The 17,444-nt window shown below is 40.9% G+C and overlaps 2 protein-coding genes across 4 annotated transcripts in view; both read right to left on the bottom strand.

Annotated features, from left to right (window-relative positions):
* Positions 1-529: 529 nt before the first annotated feature.
* Positions 530-11,107, bottom strand: LOC112223702 (adhesion G protein-coupled receptor E2). Of its 2 annotated transcripts, XM_024386847.2 has the most exons (12): positions 10,713-11,107; positions 10,376-10,465; positions 9,914-10,057; positions 5,397-5,528; positions 4,915-5,052; positions 4,679-4,722; positions 4,464-4,577; positions 4,220-4,379; positions 3,946-4,068; positions 3,475-3,629; positions 2,834-2,995; positions 530-2,675 (listed from the first exon to the last, which is right to left on the bottom strand). In XM_024386847.2, the coding sequence occupies exons 1-12, from the start codon at positions 10,741-10,743 to the stop codon at positions 2,526-2,528; spliced, it is 1,443 nt and encodes a 480-aa protein (XP_024242615.1). In that variant the 5' UTR covers positions 10,744-11,107; the 3' UTR covers positions 530-2,525. The 2 variants fall into 2 exon arrangements, with proteins under 2 accessions (XP_024242615.1, XP_024242616.1); XM_024386848.2 differs by lacking the exon at positions 9,914-10,057 and having other exon boundaries at positions 10,713-11,104.
* Positions 11,108-11,618: 511 nt separating this feature from the next.
* Positions 11,619-17,444, bottom strand: part of wdr90 (WD repeat domain 90) — a 55,651-nt gene continuing 49,825 nt past the window's right edge. For both annotated transcript variants that reach the window (XM_024386849.2, XM_042305336.1), the window contains 8 exons: positions 17,175-17,298; positions 15,677-15,848; positions 15,426-15,548; positions 14,647-14,809; positions 14,298-14,428; positions 13,926-14,069; positions 12,436-12,640; positions 11,619-12,126 (listed from right to left, as the gene is read on the bottom strand). In XM_024386849.2, the coding sequence (XP_024242617.2) occupies positions 11,969-12,126; positions 12,436-12,640; positions 13,926-14,069; positions 14,298-14,428; positions 14,647-14,809; positions 15,426-15,548; positions 15,677-15,848; positions 17,175-17,298 (1,220 nt within the window). In that variant the 3' untranslated portion in view covers positions 11,619-11,968. The remainder of the gene's footprint in view (positions 12,127-12,435; positions 12,641-13,925; positions 14,070-14,297; positions 14,429-14,646; positions 14,810-15,425; positions 15,549-15,676; positions 15,849-17,174; positions 17,299-17,444) is intronic.

Raw genomic sequence — 17,444 nt, 5'->3', positions numbered from 1 at the left:
GCACACATACACAATACAGGTCTTAAAGGCTTAAAAATCCTTCTTTAAGCTGTCTGCTCCCCTTCATCTACACTGATTGAAGGGGATTTAACAAGTGACATCAACAAGGGATCATAGCTTTCACCTGGATTCACCTGGTCAGTCTGTCATCGAAAGAGCATGTTTTGTCCACTATGTATACACACACACACTGTATAAACAGTGCCTCCAGAAACTAGTCACAACCTGTGTTTTTTTTGGTTGTATTAAAGCTTCTTTCTTACGCAGAAAGACTATCAGCTGTAATCACTGCCAAAGGTGATTCTAACATGTATCGACTCAAGTCAAGTCAAAGTAAATAAGATATTCCTGTATTTAATTTTCAATACATTTGCTTGGATCCCATGCTTTCTGTAGTATCTGGGATCTACATCTGTTTATATTAGTTACTGTGCTGTTACTAAGCAGTAATGCATTACGGCAGTGTTACGTTACTACACCTAATAGGAAATGCACATGCGCACTGGAATGCCGGGAACTGTAGAGCACGAGGGGTTTTTGACTAAACGAAAACTAACTGTACTCCCGTCTCCTGCCTGGTCATTTCTCCACAACACAAATATGACACTTTCTTGATAGTACAAACCTGCTGTCCAAACCAAGGCATTAGTGATTAAGCTACTCAGTGAGCTCACGAAAGCACAGGGTTCAAGTGCAAGAAGTTTTCTGAGTTGATGTGTGATCAACTATTGCATGTTCTCACACACACTCTGTCTTTATCATTTGATCCATTCTTGTGTTTCCTCACCTTTCGCAATCATACTGTTCATTTGTGACGATATATACAGTATTTCATTTAACAGCAGAATGCGTAGCTACAGCGAATCAGTTGCTCTATCAACATTAGGGGAACGGAGATAACGGGTTAAAGCCATCCAGTCACACAACAAAAATAATTGATACACATGAGCTTTTGAGCATAACCCCAATTACAAAATCATAAGCTTAAAAAAGGTCCAGCAGTACTATATTTCCCAACGAAAATAGCGTTTGAGTGACTAGAACATCAACCATAATACCCCCCACCTAGATTCAAATGCTCAGAATGGACCTTTTCTCTCATTTCCAACTATCAGTAAGGCTGAAGGACCAGTCTGAGTGGGTGGGGAGCTCACCTTGATTGACGGCAACTTGGATGCAACGCTGCAGTGAGATCATCTCAAGCAAATGTGCTGATACACGAAGCTCAAACAAGATTCCAATCCTGTCATACATCACACCATGGCTTCACAAATTATTTGTCTATCCAACTGTTCGGTTTTTGTAACCGCATCGATATAGACAACATCCTGTCTCAGTTCATGTTGGACAGGTTCAGTTGAAACTGGTCAGAAAAAGCCTGGCTTGACTTCATCAATTACATTTGCTGACTGCCAGACCATGTACATAAACCATGCATTGGCATGTCAATAATTATGTATACATCGTTTGGCATGTCTCTTCTGTTGCAGTTCATAGCAGCACTGACATGACAACTGAGTCGGTGTTCCAAACAGAATTCCTTCCCCCATGCTGGCCAGTAACTAGCCAACACCAGATACAGATGAAAGTGAAAACCTAGAAGTATATTTACCACAGATAAATAAGGGAAACCTATAACACCCTGCAGTCAAATTGTGACACCAGTAGTCTAGCTAGCTAGCTATGTAAACAACGTCCCTCTGCGAACACGTCTTCTGCAATGATGGTTACAAGGCAGTACTTATTTAAATAGGGTATGAGAATAAGACGTTACTATTGGTGTATTAAAATGAGCGAATAAATGTGGATGTTTCACCGATCCCCAATAAGCAAACAGTATCTAGATTCCTGATTTTGACATAAAAGAGGAAGCAAGTCACTTTATGATCTAACTTTATCAATGTACCAGCGACTTGATGAGCTTTACTACACAGCACTCTAATTTGAGCTTTCCTACTTAGAAAGCCTGAAATATTGAAGAGGTTGCTGTTTAACGCATGTTTTGTTCTCCTCGTTTCATGTTCACACGCAATCTGCCTGATGCACTTGAACCGGTCTCCAGGCCGCCGACCATCGGCCACATGACAGTATGAATGTAATGTAGGTATGTATGTGCAGTTTGTCCCTTTCTAGGTGTCCAGTATACACAGTGAGCGTAAAGGTGTGTGTTCAGTCTTTCATGAACAAACATGTACGTCCTTCCTTTGATTACAACAGAGTTGCTATTTAAACTTGTACAATAATACTATATGGTAAACTCGTCTACGTACAATTGAACAGTGATAAAAGTAAATTAACATTGATGGGAATTGAGAACAATCAATAATATCAAAATACATTTATATATTACATGAAATCCTGTTTATCAATTGACTGAGGTTGAAACTGAAACATCATATTTACATTTTCTAACAGTTTGTTCACAGTCTAAATAGTTATTTTACAGTAAATTGAAATAGGGTGGGATTATATACAAAACACAGGAAAGAGATTTTAGAAATCCCTGCTGTCTAAATTGAGGTGCTTTAGAGGTTAAAATGCTGTTCTGGTCGGCTCCCTCCATTGCGCTTTTTGCTGACAAAGCGACACCACAGGGTCATGAGTAGGGATAGGACCACACAAGCCAGCGCCACGGAAGCGCCCGCCCACATCACCAACTGCAACTGTCTGCATTTCTGTCAATGTCAATGTGGAATAACAAGAATCAAATATAGACCATCCTACTGCCCCAAGGAAGGTATGCTTGGGGTGTGAGTTTGAAGGCAAAAAGACCTTCTCACAGATCTAAGAACCTTTTCCCTCTTAGCAGTTCTACGGTGTTGTTGTGTATCACCTTATTCTCTTGGATTCCCCTGAGCAGGGCAAAGCTGCTGAGATGGGTGCAGGAGCACACAGTGTGGGTGGAGTTGGACATCACGGAGGCGCAGCCCTGGATTGACCAAGCCCCCTCACCATCCTCTGACCAATAAACACAGGTGGTATTCGCATCACTGGACTGGGGCACAGAGGAGATGAGACTCATATAATTTTATGAACAGCTAAGGTCTACTGCGTGCATATCTGTTCAACAAATGTTGTTTTTAAAAATGTCTAATAAAACCTGTTTTAAAGGGATAGTTTACTTTATTTTGAAGTTAAATCCAGAATAATCTGGCTAGCATTTTTGTATCCGTTAGTGGTGCATTCAAAAGCATGGGGACGTAGAACACACCGAGCTCTTTCCCCATGATTTTGAACACGTCGCTAACGGATACAATCCATTTCCACTAGCATTGCAACATTCCCCAAAAATTGTAGCTAGGAGATTTTAAACATTGCTAAATAACCAGCTAAAATGTTTTTTTTTTGTTTAAAAAAAAAATGTAAAACCTGTTTGGAGCAAACAATCACAGTCTAGGGAAGTCAAAGATAAACGAAAGAAGTGAACTATCACTGTAACTGACAGTCAGCCTTTTAGAGAAACACAATTGTTACCTTCAAGTGAGTGAAGGTGAGAATGATCGGTTCAGACAGGTTTGTTGTGTTGGGGTTGCTAACAGATACAGTCACCACTCTGGAGGAGAGCTGCTCAGAGCTGTTGGTCAAATTCTGCAGACTCTTGTAGCTGAGCAAAATGGCAAACCCAAAACCTGCAAACATCATAACACAAAATCAATCCACTTAAAACATACAGAAACAAACAATATAAAACAAAACCAATTCACAAATCATCAAGTATACAAACCCATCAACCTAAAATAAAACACACATGGTACACAACATATGCACCATATACAGTATAATAAGCCCTGCACAAAACACAAAAGCCTCCACACAAATCCTACAAGATATAAAATAAAGAAACGTATAGAAATGTCAGTAAATAATTGTCATTCAGAAACTCCCAATTACTTTTTTTTATTTTTTAAAGAAGGCTAATGCCAATGAAGCTGAGTGGGAGTGTACCTGGGAAATTCGTGTCATCTCCGATCGCCGTCTCCCAGGTGGTGTCAAGTTGGATGTTTTCATTTGTCAGTCTGACTGGTCCTCGGGGTGGTGTCCTGTCCCTCCTCACCACAACTTCTACCTCTGTTTTTCAACATAGGGACAACAATCTATACTAAGTAGAAATCACCATTATTGAAAGAACAAGTGGTCACTTAGTGGTCAATGTAAGGTTAAGTTGTGGTACCGCTGATGTTAAAGTGATGACTAAATGTGTTTTCAGTATAAGTGTTACCTGTATGGCTTGTATTTATCCTGCTCACATTTTCTCTAAGCTGTGGAGCAATCAGTCTGATAGAGTTTTCTACTGTCCTCAGGAGCGTAGTCACTTTCGCGCTGTTACCACCTTGACCATTGGACTGGAGTTGAAGAGCATCAGTGACATTGGCCAGTACCTTTAGAAAAGACAGACAACAGAGACGTGATGTAACGTGTATGTGTGTGTGCGCTCTTGTGTGTAGCTCAGGGAGGCAACATACTGTCAAAAGCGCCTCTCCAGTCTTTTCTGTAGCTCCAGCCAACCCAGAGGAGTTAATCAACACCAAACAGTTGTTTCTCAGGAGAGACAAGAGGCTGTCAAAACCTGGTAGAGTCTGAGAGAGACAGAAAGTACACAGAGAGAGAGAAATATAAATGAGAAGAATGTGGTGAATAATCAAGATGAAGAAAAGCACTTGAGAAAATAATCATTTACCTGTTCAGGTGTACTCTGAGTTCCAAAAGGGTCACAATTCAGCTCTAAAAGGAAAATCATGAATGCAGATGACCTCAGATCGTACAAATACAACACAATACATCAGGCCGGTCATCGCAATTGTGAAACTGGTAACTGGGTGGAGGTTTCAACAGATGGCCTCAAGATCAGTGGTCACAAGCGAAGACAACTGAGGTCAGCAGAAAATGAAAAGGTAGAACAAGCATTTCTCTCACCTTGACACTTAGATTGGTTGTTGCCGTAGGTAGTGAATCCAGGGGGACAATGACACCTGTAGCTGCCCTCCAGATTCCAGCAGGTTCCATTCTCGCCACAGGGGTATTTGTTCCCAGCCCCTACACACTCATTTACGTCTGTGTGAGAGTGAGTGAGTGAGTGAGTGAGTGAGTGAGTGAGTGAGTGAGTGAGTGTGTGAGAGAGAGAGTGAGTGTGTGTGTGAGAGAGAGAGTGAGAGAAAGTGGGGGAATAAGAAAGACGATGACGACATGGATGTGTCGGACAGTGACCTAACAGAGTGATACTAAAGACACGCAATACCCCAAAACACAATGTGGATAAGACGTTTCAAATAATTCTGGTCAATGCATTTAGTTTTGTGGTACTGTGAGGTAGTCATAGTAAAGTGACTACCTCACCGGTACCACACCTTAACCTTACACAGAACACATCGACCCAAGGAGAATGGGGTTTCTCTCACCTACACACATGGAACTTATATTGCCTTCCTGATGGAATCCCTGGAGACAACTGCACCAGTAGCTTCCCTTCCTATTGTGACAGGTTCCCCACTCCCCACAAATATGTCTGTCCTCACCACACTCATCAATGTCTGAAAGTAGAAGAGATTAGTGGGGGGAAAAAGTGGTGGGGAGAGAGATGATGGTGTATGTGATGAAAATGGGAATAACAAAGAAATACAACATTGCAAAATACAATGCATTTTACAGCCTTATTCTTATTCTAAAATAGATTAAATTAAATCTACACAGTACCCCATAATGACAAAGTGAAAACAAAAAATATTATTTACATAAGTATTCAGACCCTTTGCTATGAGACTCAAAATTGAGCTCAGGGGCATCCTGTTTCATTGATCGACCTTGAGATGTTTCAACAACTTGATTGGAGTCCACCTGTGGTAAATTCAATTGATTGAACATGATTTGGAAAGGCACACACCGGTCTATATAAGGTCCCACAGTTGACGGTGCATGTCAGAGCAAAAAACAAGCCATGAGGGCAAAGGAATTGTCTGTAGAGCTCCGAGACAGGATTGTGTTGAGGCACAGATCTGGGTAAGGGTACCAAAAACATTTCTGCAGCATTGAAGGTCTCCAAGAACACAGTGGCCTCCATCATTCTTAAATGGATGAAGTTTGAACCACCATGACTCTTATTAGAGCTGGTGTGTGATAAACAAATTACAAGATTATGTTTAATACTGTTTATGCATCAAATGGTTGTTTTATGCATCAAATGGTTGTTTTATGCAATAGGTTATAATAGGTTTCTATTAGTACTTTCTCATGTGTCTGTGTGAACTGAGAAAACCCTCTGATGCTTAAAACGCTGATCATTTATTTATGAATGGTTTGGTGATATGTATTTCATAGAATGAGTTGGTGTTCGTACCAGGGAGAGATGGCTCGGGTATGGATAACAATGAGAGGAACCTTTTCTTAGGGGTCAAACTCTGGTTTCTATACAATAACAACAGTCTTCACAGCAAATGCTATCTGGCTGGGGGATACTCCTTTCTCATATATCAAGTCTCACCGTTTGACCCATTCCACACATCTGTTTGTCACGTAGACTAAGAGGATGTATCTTGCTATAAAATATATTTGTATGTCAGAGATCTCGGCACATCACTCAAGAGTGTTGGGTCTCCTCACTCATTATTGATTAGAATTTCCACGACAGTGGGGATGTTTTTCAGAGGCAGGGACTGGGAGACCAGTCAAGATGAACGGAGCAAAGTACAGAGAGATCCTTGATAAAAGCCTGCTCCAGAGCGCTCAGGACCTCAGACTGGGTCGAAGGTTCACATTCCAACAGGACAACGACCCTAAGCACACAGCCAAGACAATGCAGGAGTGGCTTCGGGACAAGTTTCCGAATGTGCTAGAGTGGCTCAGCCAGAGCCCGGACTTGAACCCTATCGAACATCTCTGGAGAAACCTCAAAATAACAGTGGAGCGGCGTTCCCCATCCAACCTGACAGAGCTTGAGAGGATCTGCAGAGAAGAATGGGAGGAACTTCCAAAATGCCGGTGTGCCAAGATTGTAGCGTAATACCCAAGAAGACTTCTATCGCTGCTTATGTAAATTGGATATTTACTGTTCTTTAAATGTATATATAAATTTGCTAAAAAAAATGTTTTTGCTTTATCATTATTGGGTATTGGGTGTAGATTGAGGGGGAAAACTATTTAATTTGCTAATTCATTGAAAATGAAATACTTCTTATTTACACCTGAGTCAATCATTTGTAGAGTCCCCTTTGGCAGCGATTACAGCGGTGAGTCTTTCTGGGTAAGTCTAAGAAACTTCCACACCTGGATTGAGCAACATTTGCCCATTATTCTTTTAAAAATTCTTCAAGCTCTGTCAAATTGGTTGTTGATCATTGCTAGACAACTATTTTCAGGCCTTGCCATATATTTTCAAGTAGATTTAAGCCAAAACTGTCTTGGCCACTTAGGAACATTCACCGTCGTCTTGGAAAACAACTCCAGTGTAGATTTGGCCTTGTGTTTCAGGTTACTGTCCTGCTGAAAGGTTAATTAATTTCCCAGTGTCTGGTGGAAAGCAGACAACCAGGTTTCCCCCCAGGATTTGACTTAGCTTAGTTCCATTCAGTAGATTTTTTTTACCCTGAAAACTCTCCAGTCCTTAACGATTGCAAGCATACCCATAACATGATGCAGCCACCACTATGCTTGAAAATATGGAGGGCGGTACTCAGTAATGTGTGGTATTGGATTTACCCCAAACATAACACTTCAAATTCAGGACAAAATGTATTTGCTTTGCCACATTTTTTTCCCGTATTACTTGCCTTGAATTTTTTAAATTCCGTACAGGCTTCCATCTTCTCACTCTGTCAATTCGGTTAGTTTTGTGGAGTAACTAAAATGTTGTTGATCCATCCTCAGACCACAGCCATTAAACTGTAACTATTTTAAAGCCTTATGGTGAAATCCCTGAGCGGTTTCCTTCTTCTCTGGCAACGGAGTTAGGAATGATGCCTGTACCTCTGTAGTGACTGGGTGTATTGATACAATATTTAAAGTGTAATTAATAACTTCACCATGCTCAAAGCGATATTCAATGTCATCTTTTTTTATTCATACCCATCTACCAATAGGTGGCCTTCTTTGTGAGGCATTGGAAAAACTCCCTGGACATTGTGGTTGAATCTGTTTGAATTCACTGCTCAACTGAGGGACCTTACAGATAATTGTATATGTGGGGTAGAGAGATGAGGAAGTCATTCAAAAATCATGTTAAATACTATTATTACACAGACTCAGTCCATGCAAATTATTATGTGACTTGTTAAGCACATTTCGGATTGCCATAACAAAGGGGTTGAATACTTACAGACTTGTGACATTTCAGCTTTCATTTTTTCTTAATTTGTAAAAAATTCAAAAACATAATTCCACTTTGACATTATGGGGTATTGTCTGTAGGCCAGTGACAAAAAAAAATCCAAATTTAATCCATTTTAAAATCAGGCTGTAACAACAAAATGTGGAAAACGTAAAGGGGTGTGAATACTTTCGAAAAGCAGAGGATGTTGTTCAGTAACAGAATGATTACAAGGGATATTTAGGAATAGTTGATTAAGACCGAATTCCTTCATCCAAAAGAGGATATGACTCACCAACTAAGCACTAACGCAATAGATAGATTTGTAAAATTCCTGAGGTTTCTTATACGTCTTAGGTATCGGACAGATAGTAAAAAAATGAAATGTTTTGAACTGTCTGTTTTAGACTTTGAGGTTAACAAGTAATACAATAAAAATCTTTAAAATGTTAGGGTCAAAATTATTGACACCCCTATTATCAGTACCTCACCTTGTGAGGATAGCGGCATTTTAGGGATCTTAGACCATTCCTCCATACAGAATCCTTCCAGATACTTGATATATATTTTAACTGCACGTATGGACTGCCCTCTTCAATTTAAACCACAAGTTTTCAATGGGTTAGACATTTTTATTTTGTGGACAATAAACATTTCTTTGTGGATTTTGATTTGTGCTTGGAGTTATTGTTTTGCTGGAAGATCCACTTGCGGCCAAGTTTCAGCCTCCTAGCGGAGGCAACCAGGTTTTTGGCCAAAAAATGAACAAGGGCTCTAGGACCAGTGGAAGCAAAATAGCCCCATAACATCAAAGATCCACCACCATATTTTATAGTAGGTAAAAGGGGTTATTTTCTGCTAATGCATTGTCCTTTCCATGCCAAATCCGCCACTGTAGTGCAAGTCCACTGCTCCTGGGGCCCTTGTTAAGGTCAACGGCATCATGAACTTTACCCAGTACCAAGTAATTTAACCAAAAAACAGGTTGCCTCTGTCAGGAGGCTGAAACTTGGCCATAGGTGGATCTTCCACCAAGACAATAAACCCCAAGCACACATCAAAATCCAAAGAAATGGCTAATTTGCCAAAAATATATATTTTTTGGAATAGCCATCCATAGTCTCTGGACTTGAAAACCATTGAAAACCTGTGGTTGGAATTGAAGAGAGCAGTCCATAAGCGTAGACTGAAGGATCGAGAAGGATTCTGTATGGAGGAATGGAGGAAACATTTTAGAAAAAGACTGTGCCGTTATCCTTGCAAGGTGAGGTATTGAAAACTGGTGTCAATTTTTACCCTTACCTTTGAGGAAAAAAGTATTACTTGTTTAACAAAATATCCTCTGAGCAATTGTACAAGTATAAAATCACATAATTTCCCAACATTTCTGAGCATACAATATCGCTCAGTATTTGAATTCCGTATTTATTTTTTTGCTAAAATCTTTATCAAGGGTGTCAATAATTTCAGACCCTACTGTATGCTACAACATTATCATAATTTTTAAACTGACAGACAGTGGTAGCTTTTAATTAACCCATTTTATTCATATTAGTGGTAAGGAATTAAAGCTATTATTATTAGTTATTAATAACATCTTAAAAACACAGTATTGACCTGTACATTCTCCATCTGCGGAAGTGAAATAAGCGATCCTAGATTCGAACCCAGGATGACATTGACAGTGGTAGCTACCAAGGGTGTTGAAGCAAGTAGAATGGTTCCCACAGATGGAGGGATCTTCCACACACTCATCTGTATCTACATAACACCAAGTAAGTATCTGAGGTTAGGACAGATGTTAGGTATTAATCAGTTAGTTGGTTGGCTTGAAATGAGTGAGAATAGAGAATAGTTTCAGCTAATGAACAGTGAATGCATTATTTTAGACATCATCATTCTCACTCTAACCTCTTGGTAAGTCTGAATTCTAAACTTCGTATCCTAGATGTGAACCTGTAAAAAGGCACCCGTTAAATTCAAACAGATAGAGATGAAAGAAACAATACCCTGCTGTCTACACTTGCCATTAAAATGCAGTGATATTTTTCATCACCAGGGTAAATCAGTTGATCTTACCAGAACAGCCACTTCCAATCTTAGAAATCGTATACCCTGTTTGACAGAGTGGAGGATATATCCCTTCCAAAGGTAGGGCCAGGTAGAGACCTGTAGGGGGAAAAAAAGAGAAGAAATATCAGACATAAACAAATGATGCCTCTATATACATGCAAGCATATCCTTTAGACCAGTGCAGTCATGCCATTGGGTAGCGTTAAATTACAAACAAACAGATATTCTCTCAATCTCTGAGACGCCCTCATCTTTATTTCAGGCAACAACAAAAAAACTTGTACAGTTGAAAGGCCCTCCAGTACCATGGGGAAATGAAAGGCCCTCCAGTACCATAACTCACCAAGAATCCAGAAGCATAAATTCACTCCCATTACAAAGGCAGTTTGTCGTTTAACTGTGCGGGCCGTGTAACTGACAAGAGTAGTACTTCAACACGGTCACGTTATTCTCTCTGCAAATGTCTCCCTTTTGTTACTTTTCTCAACACCGTCATCTGAAGAGATTTCATCTTGAAGTAGAAAATGGAAGTCACGATATCAGTTCTTCTCATCGTCATCTCCACCTCCTCTATCAGTGATGGGGAAAGAGATAAATGGGTAAAAAAAAATCCAGTCAAAGACATCACAAACATTAAGAGCTTTAGCGTGTCACCCTACTTCAGGAATACAAAATCAGCCACTTTAAAAGATGCATTCTTCCCTCTCATCCCCCCCCCTAAATAAAACAAAAAACACAACTTGCAAAACTATGCATCATCCCAAACCTTGTTGTGTAATCAGAATGACACATTCAATAAACAAAAACAGAATTTCTCAGTACTGGCTAAAACGCACGTCACACAAGATAGTGAGCGATAATGAAGATTCCGGTACATAGCTGTCTAAATACTTGCAATTCAATGCCTCTCCGCCCCCTCAGCTCAACCAAAGTCACAATTTCATTTGATGACATAACATTAGTGGAAATATACTTACCTTGCAATTGCATCACAAAAAACAATCACATTAATGACACAATTTAGGGTTTCATTTGAGGTGACAACCTTTATTGAAATTTCTTTGTTGAAAAAAAACAATATATACAAGTGTATAACATTGATGGACAAAACATTTTCGTGCATAATTTAGACTGAATGACCATATTGGCTGATGGACATAGCGCATTATAATTTTAAGAACATAACATACAAAACAAAAACCACTGAACAGAGACAAAGGAGGCTCTCATATAAATAAATTTTTTTATATTTTCTTCAAATATAAAAAGTAATTTACAGGACTGATAAAAACCTCAGAATTAAAATGACTGAAATAAACAATTGATCAATTATTCAGTTAGCTTCGTCAGTTAAATTGAGGCACTTGCGTGCGTGAGTATTGAGGACTTTTAATCTACACCCAACCGAGGGTTGATGCAGACAGGAGAGCAGTGTTTCAATTAACCTACATTACCACCACCCAACACCTCATGTCAATCTAGAAATCCATACTAACTAGGACCAATGGTGAAAGCTTGGGTCTATACAGTAGATCACCCTCTGATTGTCCTTTAATAATATAGTTCACAGTCTACTAATGTATAGTGGTCTACCTTGTTCTAAAGGCCCCGCACCTCCCACAGCAGGATCTCATTGTAGGCAACAGTAAAGAGGAGTTTCCCTGAGGGGGAGAATCGACAGGTCTGCAAAGAGTCACTGTGGTGGAGGAAGTCCTGGAACCTACCGCTGGATGATTTGATGAGCTTCAGCACTCGCTCTGAGAGAGAGAGACAAAACACACAGCAGCTTCATGCAACCTCTTTACATACATACAGAATGTGTCATTGAGTACAGTACTGTGCAGAGACACACACATGCTGGTGATTTGTCAAACTGATGCTGTATTGTAAATTCGAAAATACCAAGCAAGCCTGTGCCAAGCTGGTCTGCTTTTGATGGGTTTTTATTGTAGTTTATTTTAATGCTTCAGTCCTTGCTAGCAAAAAAAAGTGCTTTTTACAACACAAAACACAACAGTCACATTGTAAAACTGAAATGAGAGAGGTAGAAGAGAAGTGACATGCACCTTTTGAGCCCACCGCTATGAGGCGACCCTTGGAGGAGAGGCTGAAGCACATGGCCCAATGGGACAGGGCAATCTTCTTTATGACCCGTTTCTTGGCCAGGCTGTAGAAGGACAGCTCTCTCTCCACTCCATAGCCTGTGTACACCACCAGGCCAGGGTCTATGGGGCTGAAAGCAGCCAGGCTGGGAGGAAGGCTGTCTGACTCCTGATGAAGACCGAGATAAAGAGAAAACACAGAAATGTTCACGGTAAAACTACTCCATGCTTGCAAGGTTGACAAAGGTTTTTCAAGTAAAAAACAGCCATCGACTGATATCACGTCTCATCTTGCACTTCACGTCGGGGCCGATTCAGACTTTTTTTTTTACCCGTTCTGATTGAAGCTCTTCTCAGTATTCAGTATTTAGACCTACCCTATGCACATGCGCAATGGGGGTTTGCAGGTATGGCTCCCTTGCAAGCGCTGAATAAATGTAATTCAAATCACAGAAAACACACCCTATTTCCCACAATGTAGTATAAAATGCTTTGAATATTTTTAATATACTTTTTTACATTTTATACTACACTGTGGGAAATGGGGTGAAAATACCTGTCATCTTGATATGCTTACCAGTTTGCTTCCATGACTGGTTTCACATTAGTCTCCAGCGAACAGAAGGAAAAATCATCTAAAACTATCGCTATTTGTATTTTACAATCCCCTTCTCCAAACAGATTACTAATTTACCAAGCTCATCAATTTGTAAATTAAATTGCATGGAGAGCGGTGTGTTATTTCAAATAATTTCTATTAAAAAAAAATCCACTTGGAACAAACAGGTAAACTCAAACTTATTTATGATTTCCATATCTGTAGACACACCTCTGCCACACCTTCAATTACTGTGATCTACCCCCCAAAGAAATACCTTGCTGGGACATGCATTTCCCCATGCTTAATAGGTGCAATATGCAGAAATCATACCGCCATTTCTTGGATGATAAAATGCAAATAGTTTGCCTAATTTCAGTTTATGGTGACAAAACAAGCAGTCATTATGTAGAGAATCATTGTACCAGCTAATCCGCTGTGAAATCTATTTTCTATAACCAAAAATATTGTATTTTTATCTGTTTGAAGCTGGTGTACAAAACCGAAATGAAAAGACGAAAAAACAATACTTAAGAATGGGAAGCATAGAAATTACGCACATTGAACAAATCCACCAGTTTTTGACTCGCTTTCAACGAGAATGACAGCTCTATAACTTACTTTTCTATGTGAATTTGGTCGGGTCGCCTACATATTACAGCTTTAAGTCCAAGTTCAGAATACAGAGAGAAAAGCGCATAAAAAGGGAATGAAGTTACATTGATGCGGACGTGCATAACTTGGGTCTGAATTCCCACTATCCTGAATAAAATCCTCACCTGAAAGTGCTTGTCTAACAGACTGATTTCCATGCCATTTATTTTGTGTGCATGTATGCCTATGAAGAGAGGTTTACCTCAGGATTGGCAGGGGCTGGAAATGTGAGCCAGTCCAGGAGCTCACACTTGTCCTTCATCCAATCAGCTGCCCAAACGCTGACCCGTCTGTCTGCACTGGCAGCCAACCACATCTCGTTTCCTTCAAGCCCAAATTCTTTGTACTGGTGGGCAAAATGCATGACGACACAATTCCTTCATGTAGATTCTTAGTAGCTCCTCAAAAAACAGTTACACTAGTAACCTCAGAAGACGTCACACAGAAGAAGTATGTTCTAGTCATTCTATGTCTACTATAGGATCAGGTCCCCCCTTTTATACATTATAATTTGAAAGGCAAAACTGATCCTAGATCTGCACTCCTACTTAGATGTGTGAATATGGGCCCTGACCTGTTTCTTCACACACTGGATGGTAGTGATGGGTGCCCCCTTGTGGTCGCTGATGAGTCTGACTGTAAGCCCGGTTACTGGGCTGCTGACAGCCATCAGGCCGTCCCTCCCAGCAGAGAGGATCACCTGACCTGAGGGTCAGAGGTCACATATAGCCTCCGTTATATAATCTGTATTATTATACATCCCAGTGAAATGACATACAAACGGTGTCCCAACAGAAAGACTGCCATCACATCCTAAACATGAATAGTAAAGCAGAGTCGGAAGTGTCCGACTACCAAATTCACACACGAGACAATGTCCACTGGTAGCATTGACAGTGACCTTCCCAAACACACACACACACCGTTAGCAGAGTACTGGATGGCGGTGACGGCCACAGGGTGCGGATGCAGCTTGAGTTCCATCTCTGAGGAGGCCAGGCGAAAGATCCTTAGGGTCCCATCGCTGTACCCCCCCACCACACAGGCACCCCCTTTAGAGGGACTCCAGCACGCACTACCACAGCTCTGACAGACAAGACGGGTGGGGGGTCAGGGGTGTAGATATTGACAGTCAGACTCCTAGGTTTATAACTGGTGCATGATGCGTTGGAGCTTCTCTCTCTCTCGATGTGGCATGTAGCCTTGTAAGTACCATGTCATAATGGAATTGCTACAGCATGTTGAAATTAATAGCTCTGTTCATGTCATAGCTCTAATTATAACATGCTTCACAACATTTTGTTGTTTATAAGCGCTTTATAATATTTGCATTATAATACTTATGGCTGCTGTTACAATGTATTAATGTATACAGGTGTAATCAGGGGTTAAAGCAACAACAAAAATCCCATGACTGAAACTTAAGTGGATCTCAGATCGATTGACTGCTGGCCCAAGGCATCCTTCCCTTCCATTTATAAATGTCATGCCCATCATGCTCTTAGGGAGAGAGGATCATTTTGTACATGTATTAAAACTGCGAGTTTCACCACTTTCAGTCCTTTTCGATTAGAAACAAACAATGACCCATATGAGTGGAAATACGTCACAGCGACTGAACGCATTAACGTTATAAAGTTTTTTTTGAATCCACACGGCCATCTTAGCTTTAGGGTTTCCTGTAGTTGTCTTGCAGTCTCACCTGGTTGAGCACCTGAAACTGCACCACCAGTTCGTTGTTGGGGGCCGTCCACACCCTCACACTGCCATCCTCCCCACACGTGGCAAAGTGGCTCTCGTCTGGGCTGAAAACCACATCATTTACCTGAACACCAGGGCGGGGGGGGGGGAAGCGGGTCATTCAATGTACGGATAGAGGCGTCCACAATGAACGCTCATATAGGCTCCAAAAGTCAAACGCATGCACACGCTGGCAAAAACTCTATACTGTACCTTGCTCTTGTGCCCGCTGATGAGGCGGATGCTGGTGTTGTCCACCCAGTTGATGTACCACAGGGTACCCGCCGTGGTGCCCACAATGCCCATGTCCATGACGTCGTCAAAGGCCGCGCTCACCACCGTCCCGTCCAGCATCATCTCCTGCTCCAATAGCACCAGAGCACCTCTGATAGACAGAGGCAAGGACCAATGAGAGTAGACCATTCGATCAAATAAGCCAATTCATTGAATAAGAGTGGTTCTCTATATAAAACGTAATAGCCTCACAAGATCGCACTGATGCAATACATGTACACTGAACCAAAACATAAAACGCAAATAAACTGAGTTACAGTTCAGACAAGGAAATCAGTCAATTGAAATTAATTAACTAGACCCTAATCTATGGATTTCACATGACTAGGAATAGATATGCATCTGTTGGTCACAGATACAGTTCCTTAAAAACAAAGTAGGGCCTTGGATCAGAAAACCAGTCAGTATCTGGTGTGACCACCATTCGCTTCATGCAGTGCGACATCTCCTTTGCATAGAGTTGATCAGGCCGTTGATTGTGGCCTGTGGAATATTGTCCAATATTGTGCTTGATATTGGCGGGAACTGGAACATGCTCTCGTACATGTCAATCCAGAGGATCCCAACCATGCTCAATGGGTGACATGTCTTGTGATGTGTCACGCAGATAAGCTTCCCTGAGACGGTTTCTGACAATTTGTGCAGAAATTCTTCTGTTGTGCAAACCCACAGATGGTTAGTCTCAGACAATCCGGAAGGAGAAAAAGCCAGATGTGGAGGTCCTGGTCTGGCTTGGCTACACGTATACTGCCAGTTGAGCATACTGCCAAATTCTCTAAGATGACGTTGGATGAGGGTTATGGTAAAGAAATTAACATTAAATTATCTGGCAACAGCTCTGGTGGACATTCCTGCAGTCAGCATGCCAATTGCCCTCTCCCTCAAAACTGGAGACATCTGTGGCATTGGGTTATGTGACAAAACTGCACGTTTTAAAGTGGCTTTTTATTGTCCCCAGCACAAGGTGGACCTGTGTAATGATAATGCTGTTTAATCAGCTTATTGATATGCCACACCTATTTAACAGGGATGTTAGACAGGTGTGACTAACAGGGATGTAAACAACACTTTACATGTTGTATGCTGAAATTGCTCCGCCGTATAAGAAATAAACTAGAAACATAGAAATAGCGGACATAGAACAGATCTACCGCTTCTTAGACTTGCTTTCAATGAGAATGACAGATCTGTAACTACCATTTCTATGTGAATTTGATCAGGTCCCCTCAAAGTTACATATTGCGGCTTTAACTAAATACCACATTTTCAAGGAATATAAATCAACAGGCCACAGAGATGAATGGGCTTTAAAGACATGTCATGAGAAGATACACTATGTAACATAGGAGGATGAGGGAAAAGGTATGTAAGGAGTAGAATGTGTAGGCTGAGAAGGAGTGTGCGGTGAGCAACAGACCTGTCCTCTGTGTTAGAGGCCTCTCCTCCAGGCCTCATGCCCTGTACAGCTGCCACGCCCCACAGCCTCAGCCTACGAGTGTTACTGCCCGTCAACAGACGGTTCCCCCGACACAGCAGCACTCCTAGGAAAACACACACAAACGTACACCAATACTGTACATACAGACTCACAAACCTATTTTGGAGACGGGTTTATTTGCAAGGATTGTGATATGTGTTTATTTACCAACTTTAGTTGAATGAAGTCTGGATAAAATTTGATTTGATT

Source organism: Oncorhynchus tshawytscha, linkage group LG24, assembly GCF_018296145.1.
Source record: "Oncorhynchus tshawytscha isolate Ot180627B linkage group LG24, Otsh_v2.0, whole genome shotgun sequence".
Taxonomy (NCBI): domain Eukaryota; kingdom Metazoa; phylum Chordata; class Actinopteri; order Salmoniformes; family Salmonidae; genus Oncorhynchus; species Oncorhynchus tshawytscha.
This window is presented reverse-complemented; position numbering and strand designations above follow the sequence as displayed.

Coding starts and splice junctions, on each gene's coding strand:
- LOC112223702 (XM_024386847.2), bottom strand. CDS start 10,743: ATGGGAGTGAATTTATGCTTCTGGATTCTTG. Junction 10,058..10,375: donor GATTGGAAGTGGCTGTTCTG/GTAAGATCAACT, acceptor GGTGTTATGTAG/ATACAGATGAGTGTGTGGAA. Junction 4,069..4,219: donor GATAAATACAAGCCATACAG/GTAACACTTATA, acceptor GTTGAAAAACAG/AGGTAGAAGTTGTGGTGAGG.